At 29.9% G+C, this 18,905-nt stretch overlaps 1 protein-coding gene across 4 annotated transcripts in view; it reads left to right on the top strand.

Moving 5' to 3' along the window:
• Window positions 1–18,905, top strand: part of LOC142333398 (platelet-derived growth factor receptor alpha-like) — a 59,014-nt gene that overhangs the window by 29,226 nt on the left and 10,883 nt on the right. For 2 of the 4 annotated variants that reach the window (XR_012758587.1, XR_012758586.1), the window contains exons 2-6: window positions 2,739–2,890; window positions 7,055–7,197; window positions 7,370–7,499; window positions 8,852–8,933; window positions 10,843–10,899. Coding sequence is in view for 1 of the 4 variants with exons in the window: in XM_075380451.1 (XP_075236566.1) it covers window positions 8,902–8,933; window positions 10,843–10,948; window positions 13,587–13,796 (348 nt within the window). In the remaining 3 variants the exon portion in view is untranslated. Of the gene's footprint in view, window positions 1–2,738; window positions 2,891–7,054; window positions 7,198–7,369; window positions 7,500–8,851; window positions 8,934–10,842; window positions 10,949–13,586; window positions 13,797–18,905 lie in introns of those variants that run through there. The other 2 variants (XR_012758588.1, XM_075380451.1) reach the window with 2 other exon arrangements.

Raw genomic sequence — 18,905 nt, forward strand, 5'->3', positions numbered from 1 at the left:
TGTACAATTTTTAATTTTATGCAATAATAACCATTATGGTTATCAGTCATTTATAAATACCAATTTTGGAAAACTGTAACCAATATTTTATTAAATTTATGAGTACTGGATTTATTAAATATAGTTTCATCCACTTTTTATTCATTTCTCATCTTGCAGCATTTCCTGGAAGCACCAAAATCTGATTTGTTATTGACAGCAAGATTTATCACAAATGAAAATATAATTTTACACATACACACACACGCACACATTCAGACATGCAGACAGAGGGACAGAGAGACAAACAAAAAGAGACAGATAGACAGACAGGCAGAGAGAGAATATATATTACGCTATTAATAGAGTATGGGAAACCTTGAATAATTTTAACCATTAAACATAGAAAAATGAAATTTAACAAATGCAACTACCTCAAAACAATCTATTTTTTCAAGACAGTTATACCCAAAGTACTCAGAAAGCCATGGGGTAACACAAAAATTTTACATAAACAATTTTGTTTATGACGACCTTAACCAAAGTGGTGATCATTTATCATTATTTTTACATGACTGCTCAAAAAGGAGTGTAATGTATTTAGGGTGTATGTTTGTGTCTGTGTATGTATGTATGTAAGTGAGATTACTGTGCAACTTGGAATCACTATATATAAACTAATACATTAGTTTATTTCATTCATATTTATCCTTTGTGAAACCTAACATATATGACAGGATTAATTTGTAAGGATGTTTTGGAGGATTTCAGAAAAATCCACTACATTTGTAAAATTTAAATTAAGACAAGAATTTTATTGATACACTGGGTGGCATAGATGTTCTACCCATTATATGAAAATTGGAATACTTTTTAAAACTGTTATTAGTTTTATTATTAAATTAAATAAATAAATATTTGTTTTATTCTAATCAATATATAATAATAATAATACTTTGTATATATAGATCATGTCATTATAAAATAAATTGTAAGATTAGAATTTATGTGATTAAAATTCATTTAAATTATTTATATAGACACATGAAGTAATGATAAAGTAAATATAATAAGCACATAAAATTATTACTACAAAATAATCCCAGTATAGTTTTGGTCCTTTATTTTCACTTTACTTACTACATGCCTCTAAAACAATTGATCACAGTCCAGCAGTTAACATTGTTTGTTTTTCTGTTGTGCTTCATCATTATCTAGTATTCTGCTTGGTGGCAGGTCCCTTATGCCAACGCTGGGTCAGCCATTCCTGTTACCAGCTGCCCCATTGTAGTTTTTGATCTTTACATAATCTATTTTCTTCATCCTTCTACTGATTACAACTGATCCTTCTCATCCTTCTTCAAGATTCCACTTCCTCTAACTATATGCCCTAACCGGTCTCTTTTGTTTATTATATTGTATATAAATTTTTTTATGAAATAAATAACAATAGCAAAAATAATTTTACGTATTAAATCTATTAACAAAAAATGCCAGTTGGATAAAAAAAAAATGTAAATGAAATTATCTATGAAAGAGAGAACTGAAAACTAAATTGGCTTATCATCTAAAATAAATCATACAACAAAAAATATATGCCTCTATAAATGCAGAATTAGGTATTTCGATATGGTAATTCGTCGAAAAGTGTTGTATGAGCAGAACGTTTGACCGTGATAAATATGGGCCTTTTAAAACAAATCCAAAACAAAGAAAATAAATTTTTCAGGAAAATATTTGGTTCAATAAGGAAAATGACATAATATACGTATATAACTGTTGTACTGCAGCAATAGAGATGTGAACAGCGTATGCTGTTGCATTGTCATGTTGAAACCAACGTGATCCACTATATTGTCTTAATTGATTAGTTAAAAATGTTTTGATCATATCGATTTATTGAGCTGCAATAACAGTTATTGTGTGACCTGTCTCATTTTCAAAGAAATAGATCAAATCTCTGGAATGAGACAGCACAGAAAACAATTACTTTTTCTGTATAAAGGGATCACTCATGAATTTGCTTTAGATTTTTTTAAATGACTTTGTTCATTTTGTAGAAGATGTTGTTGGGTAGATGTACAACAAATTTCAATAAAGATTTCAATTTTTTCTTTAAATTCCTGTTAAAAAAAAGACACAAAATGTGCAGATAGAGGGAAAATGAACAGAGATATTTTTCGTTCAGTTACTGCAGATTTTTTCGTAGTTTTATTTTATTGTTTATTTTTTATTTATTTTTTAAAATGGATCATACATTTTTAGGAAAGTTGAAAATTTATGGTGTGAATTAGTTAAAAATGAATTACTAGATGTATAGTATGACTGAAAAGCACTACTCATGAACTTAGTGCAAAATTAGTTTCATGATAGTAATATTAATAACATTTTACATAAATAAAGATACAATAAATAAAAATACAATGTGTGTAATACATGAATGTTGTTTGATTATTTCTTCTCTTTCATGTGGTTATGAAAAAACCTTTACTAGGAATTATTTCAAGTATTTACATTTTTGTTTAAATAAAAAAAAAATTTTCTTATTGATAGACATAATGAAAATTTGATTACTAGAATTTTGAATTTTTGTTTAATTTTAAATAAAACCAAAATAATTTATGGAGATTTATTAAAATTTAGATACTTTGTTAACTTTTAACTAGCATATTAGAATTTAACATTTTTATCTTGGTCATTTTAACTCAAGAAAGTCTAAAGAGGTTTAATATTGTAACTTTTTATTGTTTTGTTTTTAGATTAAAATATGTTAATATACCAATATCTAATAGCACTACTGGGACATCACAGTCAAATGGAATTACATCTCGTTTGGGTAGCATGTCTGAGGATAGTCAACAAATAAATAGTATTGGAACTGAAATGACATCTATTTCTTCTACACCTGTTGGTATGTTATACCTATAGATAGTTAGAATGTAGTTAAAATAGTTGTTATGTTATACCTTATATAGATCAAGTGGTGTTCACTATATTTTTTTTTAATTGTTTTAACTGTACAGTGTGACACAAGGAAATGGTAAATTTTGAATAACGCTCACAAAAGTAAAAAAAAATGGATTTATAAGTTTTATTGTTGAAAACAAAAGGTAAATTACATGCCATTAAGTGTCCCAACATAAAAAATTTCAATTTCTAAAAACAATGCCCATAAGATGATGCCATTTAAGCTTGCGCATCCTGAAAACAAATACTGAGATTTTACGTGGTACTTTAAAACACTTCCATGGTAATTGCAGCAATTTTTCTCGAAGCGATTTCTTCCTTGTTTTCAACTCAAGAATTGTTGTTGGATGAGTGATGTACACTTTACTTTAGAGGTGGCCCCACAAGAAAAAATTGCAGAACGACAAATCTGGTGATCTTGGGGGCCAATGAATCTCACCAAACTGTGAAATTATGTAGTTACCAAAGTGCTGTCAAACGGCTGGCATTGAAGCTGTTGCATTGTGGGTCATAGCTCCATCTTGCTGAATTTTGAAGTTGTTCTGTTACAAAAGTTTTAAGCATATCAAAATATCATAGAGACGTTACTGTCATTGCATTCCCTCTCTTCCTGAAAGAAGTAAGGCCCATTCACACATCGTGTTGATACGGCACACCAAACTGTAACCTTTTGACTGTGTAATGGTCATTCATGCAATTGATGGAGGGTTTCCAGCTGCCCAATATCTGCAATTCTATTTGTTTATATACCTGCTGATATGGAAATGAGCTCATCCGATATGAAAAGGTCGTCAACAAAATTAAGGTTGTTATTAATCTTCTCAATCATTTTATCACAGAATTGTTGTTGCACCTCGGTAGTCTGATGATTTCAGTTCTTGTACAACTTGAATTTTGTAAGGATAAAACTTCAAATCACTATGGAGTATTCAGCAGATGGTTGTTCGGTGTATGTTCAATGCTGCTATGTTTTTCTTGTCAATCATTGTGGGCTCCTTCCAATGAGACCCAAACTGCTTCAATGTTTTCTGGGGTTCATTGAGTTCGTTGAACTTCCTGTGGTATCTTTTTTGAGAGCTGAACCCATCTCCTCAAAATTCTAAACCCACATCTTGATGGCATGGCAAGATGGAACATGACCATGACGTACGTATATGTGTACTTATGTATATCGCATAACTCAAAAACGACTAGCCATATAGAATGTTGAAATTTTATATTTAGAACTGTTGTAACATCTAGTTGTGCACCTTCCCTTTAGATTGCAATCAACTGGGCCAAAAAAGCCCAAAATCCAAATCATTTGGATTTTGGACTTTATCTTAAGTATAGTAATAAGTCTTCATCGAGAGCTTTTCAACGTTCTATCATAAGTGGTACTTATTTTCATTGGTTCCAGAGAATACAAAAAAAAATATGAAAAAAAAATCAGAAGTTTTTAGTGAAATAAAATTTTATATACTTTTCATTTTAATTCAAACATTTTTATAATCAGAGGTTAATAATTATTAATAAATCAGTATATTTAAATTAAAAAAAAAAAGTTAAAAATATATATGTGTATATGAAGTTGCATTCGAACCGATTTATGCATGGTTACAGATCTGACACTTTCTCACTTACACCACATTTCTATTTGAGCGACATGAAACAAAATTAATGTACAGTGTAAACTAATAATTAAACTATCCCATTTAGTGAACTCCTGTATACTGTATAAGTATAGCATACTTATACTTATTATACAGTGTAAGTTTAAATGACGTGCAACAAAAGATGTGTATAGGTAATTTAAGAAGTGTACAAGGAAGTCATGTGTGTCCACATCAGATTTTTAATATTTGTACTGAAAAGAAATGACACTTGCATATTTCATTATTTCAATCAATAGTCTGCTGTTAGTAACAGTATTTTATCATTTTATTCTTGTTTATATTTATCCATTTATAATGATTGCTACAATTCATGACTCCACCAGTTTAAAGTATGGGGTATAATCTGAGTTTTTATGGTAAAAAAAATTCTGTGGCTGAAATTCATAGGCAAATTTGTGACATTTACAAGTTAAATAAATATTATGATTGTGCTAAAATAAGACAGTGGTGTTGTTCATTTTGAGAAGGGCAAACATTAAAGATCAAGAACATAGGGGCTGGCCATTGGTAATAACAGATGATTTGATAGAAAGAATTGACAAAGATTTTGAGAAAACTGCCTCTTCACACTGATGTTTTATTAATCATTACTGGAGATGAAATCTGGATTTCTTATTCAAATGTCAAGACAAAGTACCAATTGCAAACTTAAGAGATGTTGCTTGTAGTACCGAATTAAATCATTCTCAGTTTTCCACAATTCCACTAGCCCCATATACCAAATTTCAGTCAGATACATTTATAATTCTGTTGTTGGTAGTCATTTAAATCAATCCAGTATTATGATTTGTGAAAAATGGAAAAAGGCAATTTCGTGCAATGATAAAACATTACTTTTTGAAAATCAAAACCACAGAGGTAACTAAAGCCAAGATAGAAAAATATTATGGTGAATCAGGTCCATCAATTAGAACAGTTTACTAGTAGTGGTTTGTTTATTTTTGGTGAGGTCACATGATGACCACAGCAATACTGTACAATCTGTAGATTACCTGTTGAAGTTAAAACTCCAGAAAATATTGAAAAAATCCATAGTATAGTAATGGAGAATGAAAGATTGAAGTGCATGAAATCACTAAAATTATTGGCATCAAAATAAATGGTATATCAAATTTGTATATGAACATTTATATATGTGAAAACAGTTCGCAGGACTAGTGCTCACAGTTGATCAAAACCATGAACAAGTAAACATTTTTAAACACAGTACTGGAGATGTTTAAATGTAGTCTAGTGGTATTTTTATGCAGGTGATGAAACTTGAATACACTACAATTAATCTAAGACTATGCAGCAGTCAAAACAGTGGATTGTAATCAGGAAACTTGATCCAAAGAAGACAAAAACTGTTCCATATGTGGAAAATGTGATGGCCACTGCCTTTTTTTTCGTATTGCCACATAAGCTTGAAGCTTGTGTGTGAGATATGGAATTTTGGGATGTTCATGGCAAAATCTTCGTCTTTCGGTGACTTTCCAGAGAAGCGTGGAATGAACACTGAGCAATATTATGCATCTTTCCTAAATCATCTAAATGAGGAAATAAAGAAAGTACATTGTTTTGATTGTCGTTTGTCTGTGGCATGTAGTAATGGATTCAGGTTTCATCAATGGTGATGACTTAATGTAAAAACTCCTGTGGATTTCACTTAAAGAGATCCAATCACTGCTTGGAAGTTGACAGCTGTATCCACTTTTTGTCTGAAGTGAGCAATCCCGGTACCCATCAGGCCGACAGCTTTCTCAATTTTAACTTATAAAGATGTTTATTGATGTTCCGTACAACACATCTATGGTCTCTGCTAATTTGCGCACTTTCATTCAGTGATCAGCAAGAATCACATCATGGACCTTTTCAACGATTTTCTCAGTAACCATTCTACCAGGTGACCTGAGCGCTCATCCAAAACAGATCCAACACAGATTTAAATGTGTTTAAAACACATTTAAATTTGTTAAACCAATATCTCACAGTTGTCACAGATGGTTAAGAGTCCCTATAGAGAGAATCCAACTTTGCTTTTATTTCTTTGCACGTTTTTCCATCCAAAAATAAAAAGGTAATTAGGAATCAATATTGTTCTTTTTCTGTTGTATCGAAAAACACCAAATATGTTTAATACAAATGATTGTCAGATAAAAATTAACCTAAGAATCGGTCTGAAATTTTGTATGGCATCATTTGGTGGATGGTAATATACTGTAGTAATGCCAACTTTCCTCAGCAATGCCACTTATCTTCAAACACTTGCACTTATTGATCCATTCTCATATATATACACCCCCCTCCATCTTAATGGTGACACATAACATTGTTCTTCCATCCCAAAAGGTATAATAGCTATCTAATATTTGTCATTTACTTTTGTTGAAAATGTATTTAAATTATTCACCCTGTCAAGAATTTTTAGAAATATGTATTTATACGGAATTGGAATGCACTTTTATTTTTAGGTGAAGATGGTTATCTTATCTGTAGAGATCCTCCTCAAGAATGGAAACAAAGTAGAAATAATATACAGCAAATATCTACTCAAGATCTCTTATGTTGGAGTTTTCAAATTGCAAGAGGAATGGAATATTTGGCTAGTCGTAAGGTAATAATCATTTTTATTTTTATTTCGTTAATTAAAATATAAAATAAGAAAAAAGTAGGAATTCTTTTTGGAAAATCAGTTCAGTAATTTTGATATTTTTTTTCTAAATTTGTAAATTTGAACATAAATGTATGATAATAGAAATTTATTTATTTAAATTTTTTATGTTTAGGTACTCCATGGAGATCTTGCAGCCAGAAATGTACTCCTTGCTGAAAATAATATTGTTAAAATATGTGATTTTGGTCTGTCTAAAAATATGTACACGTACAAAAAAAAATAATTACTTCAAGAAAGGCAAAGTGAGCGATTGATTTCTTTATACAATAAATTTATTTATAAGTTATTTTATTATATTATAGTAGGTTCTGTACGCTTTAATACGCTTACCATATGGTAGTGTGTTTTGGTGGCAAAGAATAGTACTGGACCATCTTAATGGTATGAAAAAACCAGTTGTATTTTGTCCTCCAAATGAATAGGCCGAGAATGCGTTGTTATGGTGTTTTTCGTAGGATAGATAATTTTCATTTTATATTAGAGTTGTGTAAAGATGTAAACTTTGTGTTTCAAAACTTTTTTTATGTATAGTTGGTATTTTACATATAGACATCCTGAACCCATAGGGGAAGACCATCTCCAGCCTTGTGACCATCCCCAGTCGCCACACCATCCCCTCCTTTCATAGCCCTAATGGGCTTTACTGGAGATAAGTAATTTTAGACTAATTTAAGCATCTTATGTTACAGTAAATATCTATATTTTGCATCCACTAGTGATTCATTGAACCATCCACCTAGAAAAGGATACTAAACACTTATAATATTATCAATGGCATAATAGTATTGTATTATATTTCTATAAAACCATAAAATTAAACACAAAAAGTTATTCTAACAACTTTTTTTATGTATTATTAAAACAGTTTGATGTTGATACTATTTTTTATTGTGAAATCCATTTGTAAACTTGAAAGCTGTTTATAACTATAAGGTAGAGGTTTTGTTATACTTCACTTTGATAACTGTTTTTAAAAAAAATGCATTGAATTTGAAAGAAATTTTGAATTAAGAAACTGGAAATCATTTTTTAAGTTTCCCATGTTATTTTTTTTATTTTATTCATTAAAGTATTTATTTTGTAATGTTAAATTTTATTTTTCATCAGTTTTTAGTCCTTTAATATTCTAAAACATGTACCATTATTTATAGAGATTATTACCAGTTAAATGGATGGCTCTTGAAGCAATTGGTGACAGAAACTTTTCAATACAATCGGATGTTTGGGCATACGGTATTGTGTTGTGGGAATTATTTTCATTGGCCAGAACACCAATTATTGCTATTGTACTTTTATATTTACTTACATAATCTAATTTATTTACACAGCCACCACAGGCAGAAGTCCGCATGGATGATAATTATGTAATGCATGAAAAATGCCATACCTGACTGGAACGCGAATCCACAACCTCTGGATAAAAGACAGATGGTAATATTCTGCTATAGAGATTAGCAGAGTGAGAATGAGTTACTTTAAAGTATGTTTATTGCAAATACATATAAAAATATTGTTGATAATTCTACTTTGACTTATCTATAAAAAACGTTAATATTGCAGTTTATAATTCTCATTTACCATTTATGTTCTTTAGGTATTGAAGATGTTGAAAGATTATATCAGAAACTTGAAGAAGGGTTTAGAATGGAAAAGCCTGAATATGCTACAAAAGATCTGTAAGATTTTTTTAAATTAATATTTTTACTTGCGTTGTTATTTATTAAAACTATATATTTTTTTTTAACTTACTGCTCTTATTCATTGTCCTTGTTTAATACTTCTGCATAGATGACTGTTTTAGCAGAACATTATTGTACAATATTTAATTGAAAGACAATTTAAGTTATATGGATATACATTTATTTACCGATGCAAATACTGATACAAAAGATAAATTATTTACTGCTATTACAATCTGTTATAGATAATAAAACTGATTTTGGTACCATAGTTTAAATTTTTATTACTTTTTAAGTATAAATTTGAATAATATAAATCTTATTATTTCGTGAAGATAATTACCATATTCAAATTTATTTGTTAATTAATTATACTTTTGTTGATGTTTAATTTTAATGTTTTAATGATGGTAATTTCTTAGTTTTGTTTTCTTTTAAAGTAGGAGCATTTGCTAAATATTAAATAGTTATTTATTTTAATAGTTAACAATCTATAAAAGAAAAAAAGATCAGGTTATACCTACAGATGTGAGAAAAACATTTTTATGAAAAATTATTACATGGTTTTTTTGTTTTTTTTTTATTAATATCAAGGAACTTTACTGCATAATTTTATAAAAATTGGAAATCATATTTGATCATAACTCTATTATTACAGTCGTAATATTATAAATTTATTTTGATTATTTTTTATATTACAGATAATAATTAAGAGTTGGAATTTGGGGCTAATTTTTGCTTTTTTTTAATAAGGTAGAACCCTGTTGAGTCAAATGTTGAAAATACTTTTCATTTTCAAAAAATATTTATTTATATATATTATTATTTCTGTTATGATAACACCTTTGTCATGATTATTACTATTATGGTAATTGTTGTTTATTAAATATATAGACTCATGAAATCCTAAAAGGTAAAGTTAAAATAGGACTGCACTTTGCTTTGCCAACTTCAGTTGCATTTATCAGTTACGAGGTATCTTCAGAAAATAACCAAACATTTTTAATTACGGCCCAACAGAAATATTTAGTGGTGTGTGGTTGGCAATATTGTGTTTCGCACAACCTTCTCTGAAAACACATATTCTTCGATTGTTGATATCTTATTTAGTTTTCGTGTAATTATTATTTGAATGCAATATGTTTAAGTATTAGTAGCAATTTTTGTAATGTGCCGACAAACATCCAATTGATGTTCTTTCTGCCGTTCAGTTATCAAACGAGGAACAAACTTTGCTGCAACTCAATGCATGTTCAATTTTTCAGTCAAAATGTCATAGCATGATCTGATTGAGATACTATCCACTTATGCAAGTTATCTGAGAGTCAATCGGTGGTTTGCACACACCAGTTCATTGATTTTCTGAACATGGGTATAATCAGTTGCGAAGATCTTCCTGGTCGAGAGTCATCTTCGATTGACTGACAACCACTTTTAAATCGTGAAAACCATTTATAACAATGTGTACAATCTACAGCATCATCTCCATAAGCTTGTTTCAAAAGTTGAGACATTTCTGTGAAATTTTTCACTAGTTTCATGTTAAATTTTACATTGTATCGTTGCTCCTGAAAATCGCACAACACAAAAATTGCTGCTAACACTTAAACATGTTGCACCCAAATAACAACACGAAAACTAAATGAGATATCAACAATCCAAGAACATGTGGTTACAGAGGAGGTTATGCATAACACAATGCTGCCAAACATATGTTACTAAATATCTCCGTCCGTGCATAGTTACAAATTTTCGGTTATTTTCTGAACAGACCTCTTAGATGATTGATCCTTTCCTCATAATAAAGGAAATTTTTGATTACAATAGTGTAATAATACCTTTAAGAAGTCAAATATAATAATAATTTTACATTTATATTTTTATTTATTTGCTTCTTTTTTTATAGGTATGATGTAATGTTAGATTGTTGGCAAGAAAGACCTTCCATGAGGCCATCTTTTACTGGTCTTGCTGAAAAATTAGGAGATATGCTAGAAGATAGTGTTCGAAAGGTAACGCTTTGTTTTATTTTTTAATTTAATATCTTTTAAATAATAAATTTATTAACCCTTTTAATAAAAATTATCTGACTAGTTTAAAATTAATATTTTGCTTCTATATACTAATCTCCCATTTCAACTTTTCTTTCTTCTAAAATATAAATACTTTCTTCTAAATATCTGTGTTTTGTCATCATCCATCCTAAGATTGTATGAAAAATATAATAAAGTGTGGTTATTATAAATTTTTTGAAAATATAATTTGAAAAATTTCAAAGCTACATATCCAAGGTGTGATAAAAAAATAATAAAATTTTTTTAATTCTGTACTCTGCGTTTTTGATAGAGTTCATAATTTTCTGACATGATGGCAGCACTGTCTATAATGCATAACAATATTTTCAGTTACATTAGATGTACAGTTCAAATTTGGCAGGCAAGTAATTAGTATATATATTATTATAAGTGGCAATTTATTTTGTTTGAAAATGATGAAACAATACAGATTCTTATCTGCGTTAAATTTTTCTTTAAAAATAGAATAGGGTGCAGTGAAGTGATAAAGATGTTAGAGAAGGCTTTTGGAATGGACGTTACGATGATAACAAGGCTTTATGAATAGAACAGTCAGTTTCAAAAAGAAGATGATGAAGACAACAGAAGGGTTGAATATCCTAACACATCAATAACCGATGGAAAAATGTACAAAATAAAGAATGTTATGATCAGTGATCAAGAATATACTATTAGATGCTGAAAATTTGGAATCTCTTATATCTCGTGTGAAATAATTTTGACTGACTTTTAGGGTATGAAATGAGTAGCAGAAAAATGTGTTCCAAAACAGTTTAATTTTCAATAAAACCAACATCAAGAACAATTGTTAACTGATGTTACTAATGGCCCAAATTTAATCAGACACGTCATGACAGGTGATGAAATACAGGAATATGTTGGATACTGGTGTTCTTTGGTGTTTGGGTTTCAGTTAACCATACGTCTCAGGAATGGTCAACCTGATATTGTACAAAACTACACTTTAAATATCATCCTCATAAGTGATACCTTAAGGTGGTTCCAGAGACTAAACAGAAAAAAGAGAGAATTATGGTTATAATATCGAAATGAAGATCCAAACATCTCAACGAAAGCTTTCTGAAAAGTCAAAACTGAAAAAAAAAAAATCTTAAGTTTGATCGAATGATAAGGTTCTCCTTATGTTTATTTTTATTACAACATTATTTGTTATGAATTCTTATCACAAGGTTGTAAAGTCATAAACAGTATTATTTAGCAGTTTTATGCTGTTTATGAGAGGCATTTCAAAGAAAATCATCACAAATGGGGACAAATAATTATTGGATTTTGCATCACAATAATCCTCCATCTTTACTACCAATTGGTGATTATTTAGCCAAAAATAACACCATGATGATGGTGTCATATTTAGCATAATCTAATGTAATTTTATTTTCTCGTATTAGCTAAACCTGTAATTTATACTATCACTATTTTTATTTGTTGCTATCATTTTTCTTCCTCTGTCTTCTGTGAATTCTGTTTTTCTTCTTGTTATACTCTGCATTAAGTGTGTATTAATAGTAACAAGAAGAGAATTTTTGCTGATGAATTATTTTTCTCTTTACTTTAGTTCGTAAAAAAAAAAAAAAATTGGCCATAGATAAAAGTCAAAAAACATATTTTATATATGGAAATGGCAGCTTGAGATCAAAGAAGATAGTGAGGACCTAAAAATCTCCCCTCCATACAAAATACTTTGAAATTTGTTAATCGAACTGGGATGAAGCAGATGTCAGATTTAGTTGGCAGATTAATTCTTAATTAATAGATATTGTATCTAATAATGATTGTATATTAATAGATATTGTATCGGTTATCTTCTTTCTACTACACTGCAAATAGAACGATGGACCAAGTTGTCATGACGATAACGCAAACTTGTTCACCCTCTTTACCCTTACAACAACACTAATAAGAAAAAAGATAGAACCAATCCTTCACTGCATAGCATTCTTAAGTTATTGCATAGCAACAGAAAGCACTCTCACAAGTTAAAATTTTAACATTTTTTTAATTGGAATTTGTGAATAAATGTTTATTTATGGAATATAAATTTCTACATCAGTAAAAACTTCTACATACTGTACTGTATTAGAAGATATTTATAAAAATAATTGTAAATCTGTGCCTATTTTATTATACTTTAGGTGAACTGGTGAAGGGTCCTTCATCTGACAATCCATTACTGATGTAGGGGTGAATGAAAAGATATGTTTTTTATTGTATTGTGACAAGAACCTGTCTAATTCACTTATAAGATATTTTTAGAAATAATAAGATGCTATGAAAAAATGTATAAAGGTGCTCTCAGAGTCATATTTCAATATGTGCTAAAAAAAATCACAAATAAACCTTTTTTTTCTAATGTATTTTTTGTTTAACTATTACATTATTTTATCAAAATGAAAAAATGGATTTTTTTTTGTATTTTTTATATGAAAATGTTCAAAAAATATTTGAATATTAATTGAAAAAACAAATAAAATTAAATGTTAAATATATTAATATATTTTAATTTGTATCTTTAATACATTATTAAATATTTACTCAACTTTTTCTTTCTTTTCAGCATTATGTTGATTTGAATGATCCATTTTTGAAAGAAAATGCTGAATTTTTAAGTCAACAGGATTATCTTAGTATGTTAAGTTCGCCTACTTATGTAAATCTTAATAGAGAAAATGATGGAACACCGAATCCAGCAACACCTGGATATGTATGTATGAAACAACGCAAAAAACAGATGCTCAAGAAGAGACTGAATTACGACCGATGTTGAGTATGTTTTTTTTTTTTTTTTTCATTTTACCATCTTTTAGCTTTATCTTCATTTTAACATATGAGTTTCTTTAAATTTATTATCAGTTTAAAAACTGTTATTTTTTTAATCTTTATTTGTAAGTTATCATTCGGATTAAAAAATGTTTTCCAAAAACATCTTGTAATCAAACTCGTTTAATGTTAAACTCGTTTAATAAAAATTAATAGTTTAACGTATATATATAAATATATATATATATATATATTTGTATATATATATATGCTTAAATTATTAAAGATATGAATATTTGAAAATTAATATAACAATAATGAAGTAACATTTAAACAGAAAGAAGACAATTTTTAAATAAAAAGGAAAAGTAGTAGTGATGATAAAAATGGTTTAGAATGTTAAATTTTATTTAATCTTATAGGAAACAATAAGTTTATTATATAATTGAGGGCAATTATGGGAAGTATAAGGAGGGAAATGCAAACAAATAATGCTTACCTCCAAAAATAAGTATTTTATCAACAACAATAAACATCATGATAATTTTCTTAAATCTTAGAGAATTTCCTTGATTTAGTCTTTGGTTAAACAATGAGAATTGATTCAGATACAATAATTTGACAAATTTTTACAATATATAGTCAAATAACGACTAAATAAAGCTAAATTAAAATAACTTAATAGGAGTCTGTTTTCAAGTAAATCATGAAAATACAGAATTAAAATTTGAGTTTTCCGTAAGATCAAAAAATATGAATTTTTTAAAACTTCAAGGATTAGGTAATGTTGCATGTTCTGTAAATCTTACTCTTCTCTATACGAAATATATAGACTCTCTATACTATATATATAGACTTCATCTATACCGTTCATTGTTTCTTCTAAATCCTTTTTACTTTCGGCTAAAATTACTAATTATTATTATCAGTAAATCGTAGCATCTTTATCTTTTCACCTTGTACTGTTACTCCGGATCTAAATTGTTCTTTAACATCATTAACTGCTAGTTCTATATAAAGATTAATAAGTAATGGGGATAGGGAACATCCTTGTCAGACTCACTTCCTTATTACGGCTTCTTTCTTATGTTCTTCGATTGTTACTGTTGCTGTTTGGTTCCTGTACATGTTAGCAATTGTTCTTCTATCTCTGTATTTGAACCCTAATTTTTTTTAAAATGCTGAACATTTTATTGCAGTCTACATTATCGAATGCCTTTTCTAGGTCTATAAATGCCAAGTATGTTGGTTTGTTTTTCTTACAAAGTAAATAGATTATGAGAAATCATCGTAAAAAAAGGAAGTTAAAAATAAGCCAGACATAAGCTGTGTAACCCACTGAGTGGTGAACGCGTCTTTCCAAATCAGTTGAGTTGGAAGTCGAGAGTTCCTGTGTTCAAGTCCTTGTAAAGTCAGTTATTTTTACATGGATTTGAATACTAGATCGTGGATACCGGTGTTCTTTGGTGGTTGGGTTTCAATTAACCATACATCTCAGTAATGGCCGAACTGAGACTGTACAAGACTACACTTCATTTACACTCATATGAGTGTAAATATCCTCATTCATTCTCTGACGTATTATCTGAAAGGTAATTACTGGAGGCTAAACAGGAAAAAGAAAGAAGACATAAGCTATACTCGCTAACCTCGTGTTAAATACACAAATTATATATGATATTCTCTAACACTCTGGAGGCGATTAATCAAATTCACCGCATTCAGTATCCACTGATGGTAGAAGTTGAATAAAGATATTTAAAAAAAAATTGAGCATTTTTGAACATTACCGTTCATCAATGCACTTAGCATATTCTTTATATCCTGATTGGCCCTTCCAAATTATAAAATGTGGAAAATTTGATTAACTTTTTTTATAAATGAGGTGAATTTGATTAATTGCCTCCAATATTAGAGATTAACATATATAATTTTTATATTTAACGTTAATTAGACGAGTTTAGCGAGCGTAGGTATGTTTTGCTTAAATTTAAACTTTTTTTTTTAGAAAGGTTTCTCGTAAAAAATTATTTACCTTAGAGATTGGTATTAGATGATTTTTGTTTTTTTAATTATTATCGTTTCGACCCTCACCATAGGTTAACTGTGTTTGTCTACATATACCGGCGAAAGTCTGAATAAACAAATATTTCACTGACTTATTTGGTATGTGTCGACATTCAACGGAGAATATCGATATGTGCCATATATTGATTTTTCACAGTAACATTATATACTAAGCTTTTATTATGATGATTAGTCAAGAAATTAAATTGGTATTACGTAATAGATATATCCGCCGTACTGTGTGTGAAACTTCTATTTCAGTTATGTCAATCTGTAACCTTATAAAATTAATACATTCAATCGAGCTTGAATATATATATATATATATACACGAGGTGTGTGAGAAAAGTAATGAGATTGACTTTTTACTTACTAAAGTTTTTATATGTTTCAAACAAAAATATTATACCCTTCAAAGTAGTTCCCTTGGGCAGCTATACACAGGCGGAGTCGTTGTTTCCACTCCTGGTAGCAGCGCTGGAAGGCTTCAACCGGTAGGGCTTTTAACTGATCGGTCACAATCTTTTGAATGTTCTCCAGAGTTCCAAAATGACGTCCTTTTAAGACACGTTTCAATTTCGTGGAAGGGAGAAAGTCACAAGGACTCGAATCAGATGAAGAGGAGGGTTGAGGAACCGTAGAAATGCGTTTTGAGGTTAAAAATTCCGTGACTGTGACACGGGGCATTGTCATGATGAAGCATCCACTTGTCAGCAATGTCTGATCTCACGCGAAACACTGTTTTCCTGAGCCTTTCAAGGACACCTTTGTAAAACACTCGGTTGACAGTTTGTCGTGGAGGAACAAATTCTTTATGCACGATATCCCTACTGTCAAAAAAGCAAATCGGCACGGTTTTAATCTTTGATTTGCTCATTCGACATCTTTTCGGTCAAGGAGATGACGGAGTGTGCCACTCTTCGCTTTGTTTCAGGATCGTACTCAAATATCCAGGATTCATCACCTGTGGTCACACGATTGAAGAATTCTTGGTCATTGTCAATCCTCTCAAGAAGATTAACGCACACGTTTCTTCGATTGTTCTTCTGTCCCGTTGTGAGGTTTTTTCCGCACCGATTTCGCATGTCCAAATCGTCTGTCAAAATTTGATGTATGGTGAAAGAGTCTAAATTTAACTGTTCACTCATCATCCTTATAGTTAAACAACGGTCTGATCTCACAAGAACCTACACACGCTCAACATTTTCGTCAGATTTTGAAGTTTAAGGTCTCCCTGAGCGAGGTTGATCTTCGACGTGTTCTCGGCCTTCCAAAAATGATTTGTGCCAGCTTAAAACTTGTGCTCTTGATAAGCAATGTTCCCCATAGGCCTGTTTCAACTTTTCAAAGGTCACACTCGCGAATTGCAATAATAATTGATAAAAATATAGGTATAAAGGCAAATATATAATATTGAAAACATATATAGAATTGTAAGATAACGTAAAAAGCTCTTTCTTGAGATATTAACAGATCAGGGAATCATTTATGCTGCTAAATTGCATGAAGTAAATAAATAAATGTTTGCTTTCAGGCTTATATGCATGTTAAAAAAGCCGGCAACCAAGCACTCAGTTCATTTGTTTTGAACTTCAACTTGACTGATCAAACCAATTCTGAGGTATCGCTGTGAAATATATACACAAACATCTAGGAAAAATTATAAAACATTTTTTGTTATTGCATTTTAAAATTGAGGGGCTGAACTGCAAAACTCATATTCTTCATCCTTTTCTGAAAATTATATTTTAATGGATTCTTGTATTCTATGTTGAAATCTGCATTTCTTTAATGTCAATATAAAGCAAAACAAACACTATCCTATTTAATAATAAATATAAAATCTGGGTTACCGTCAAAAAACTCACATTCTGCTTAATGTCTGGCTGAAAAACTTATGTTCTCTTCGCCAACCAATGAGAGGCTTCGACTTTGATCACATGACATCAGCTGTTTTCAGCAAGCCTGTTGTTCAGGTAGTAGTGTTGCGAGTTAAAATATTTGTTTTTCATTTTATTTATGAAATTTTAATCTTCAAAAAGATTGTTATCCTTTCCTTTGACTGTAAAAAAGATCAACCTCTTCCCAACCTACCCGACCAGTCTAGTTATTACAGTAGACAGCTATATTTCAACAAAGTTTGTTTCGTTAAAGGACACTCAACTCGAAATCTAAGCTTACAAAGTAAAATGCAACAGCCTGTGTTTGGACAGAAAATGAATACAGTAAAAGATCTGATGACATCTCATCCTTCTTTTTGATTGTTTGAATGCCACTAACCTTGAACCCTAGGGCATTGTTCGCCTTATAGGTGATGGGTGTGGAGAAAAAGTAACAATTCTATTTTGACAACTATGATAGGTAATTGGTTATAAATTGCACCACCCCATATTGCAAAGCTGCAGATTGTATTTCCTATGACCGGGCATAGTTTCCTATCTCTGGGCTGAGTATTCAGAAATATCGAAAAAGGAGAATAAATATGATAAATATATAAATATGATGCTTTTTACGATAGAAATAAGATGAAAATAATTACAATGCAAACTTTTTTTAAAACATATAATATACCATGAGGTTGACTGAAGACTTGAGGTTGTGTTTTGTTCTGCCCTGCGATAGTACAATTTGTGATACGGTTTTATGTTTGTTAAAAAGGATTGTTTTACGTATTAAGATTATTTGGATGATGGACTATAACATGTTGCTGTGATTTTTGCGATTGGACCTGTTACACATAGGATACAATCTTTTTTTATATATTTTATTGTATATAGTATAGTTTTAATAAGAAAAAGATGTTTATTTGTTTACTGCATCGGCAGTAAACAACTTGTTTTGTTTGAACATTTAAATTAAATTGTTTCTTATCAGTGATTAATAATTTATTTTGACTTTAATAATAAATACTGCTCGAGGCATTCCAGAGGTCACCTGTGCGGAGTAGAAGGCCACTCACCTTGTGGACTTCCTTCGAGAAGTCTGTTCCAGACTACTCCCCAAAAGATAGTTGGAAGAGGCCATGAAGAGAAAAGAATGTTATCGCTTT

Source organism: Lycorma delicatula, chromosome 12 (assembly GCF_047948215.1).
Source record: "Lycorma delicatula isolate Av1 chromosome 12, ASM4794821v1, whole genome shotgun sequence".
Taxonomy (NCBI): Eukaryota; Metazoa; Arthropoda; class Insecta; order Hemiptera; family Fulgoridae; genus Lycorma; species Lycorma delicatula.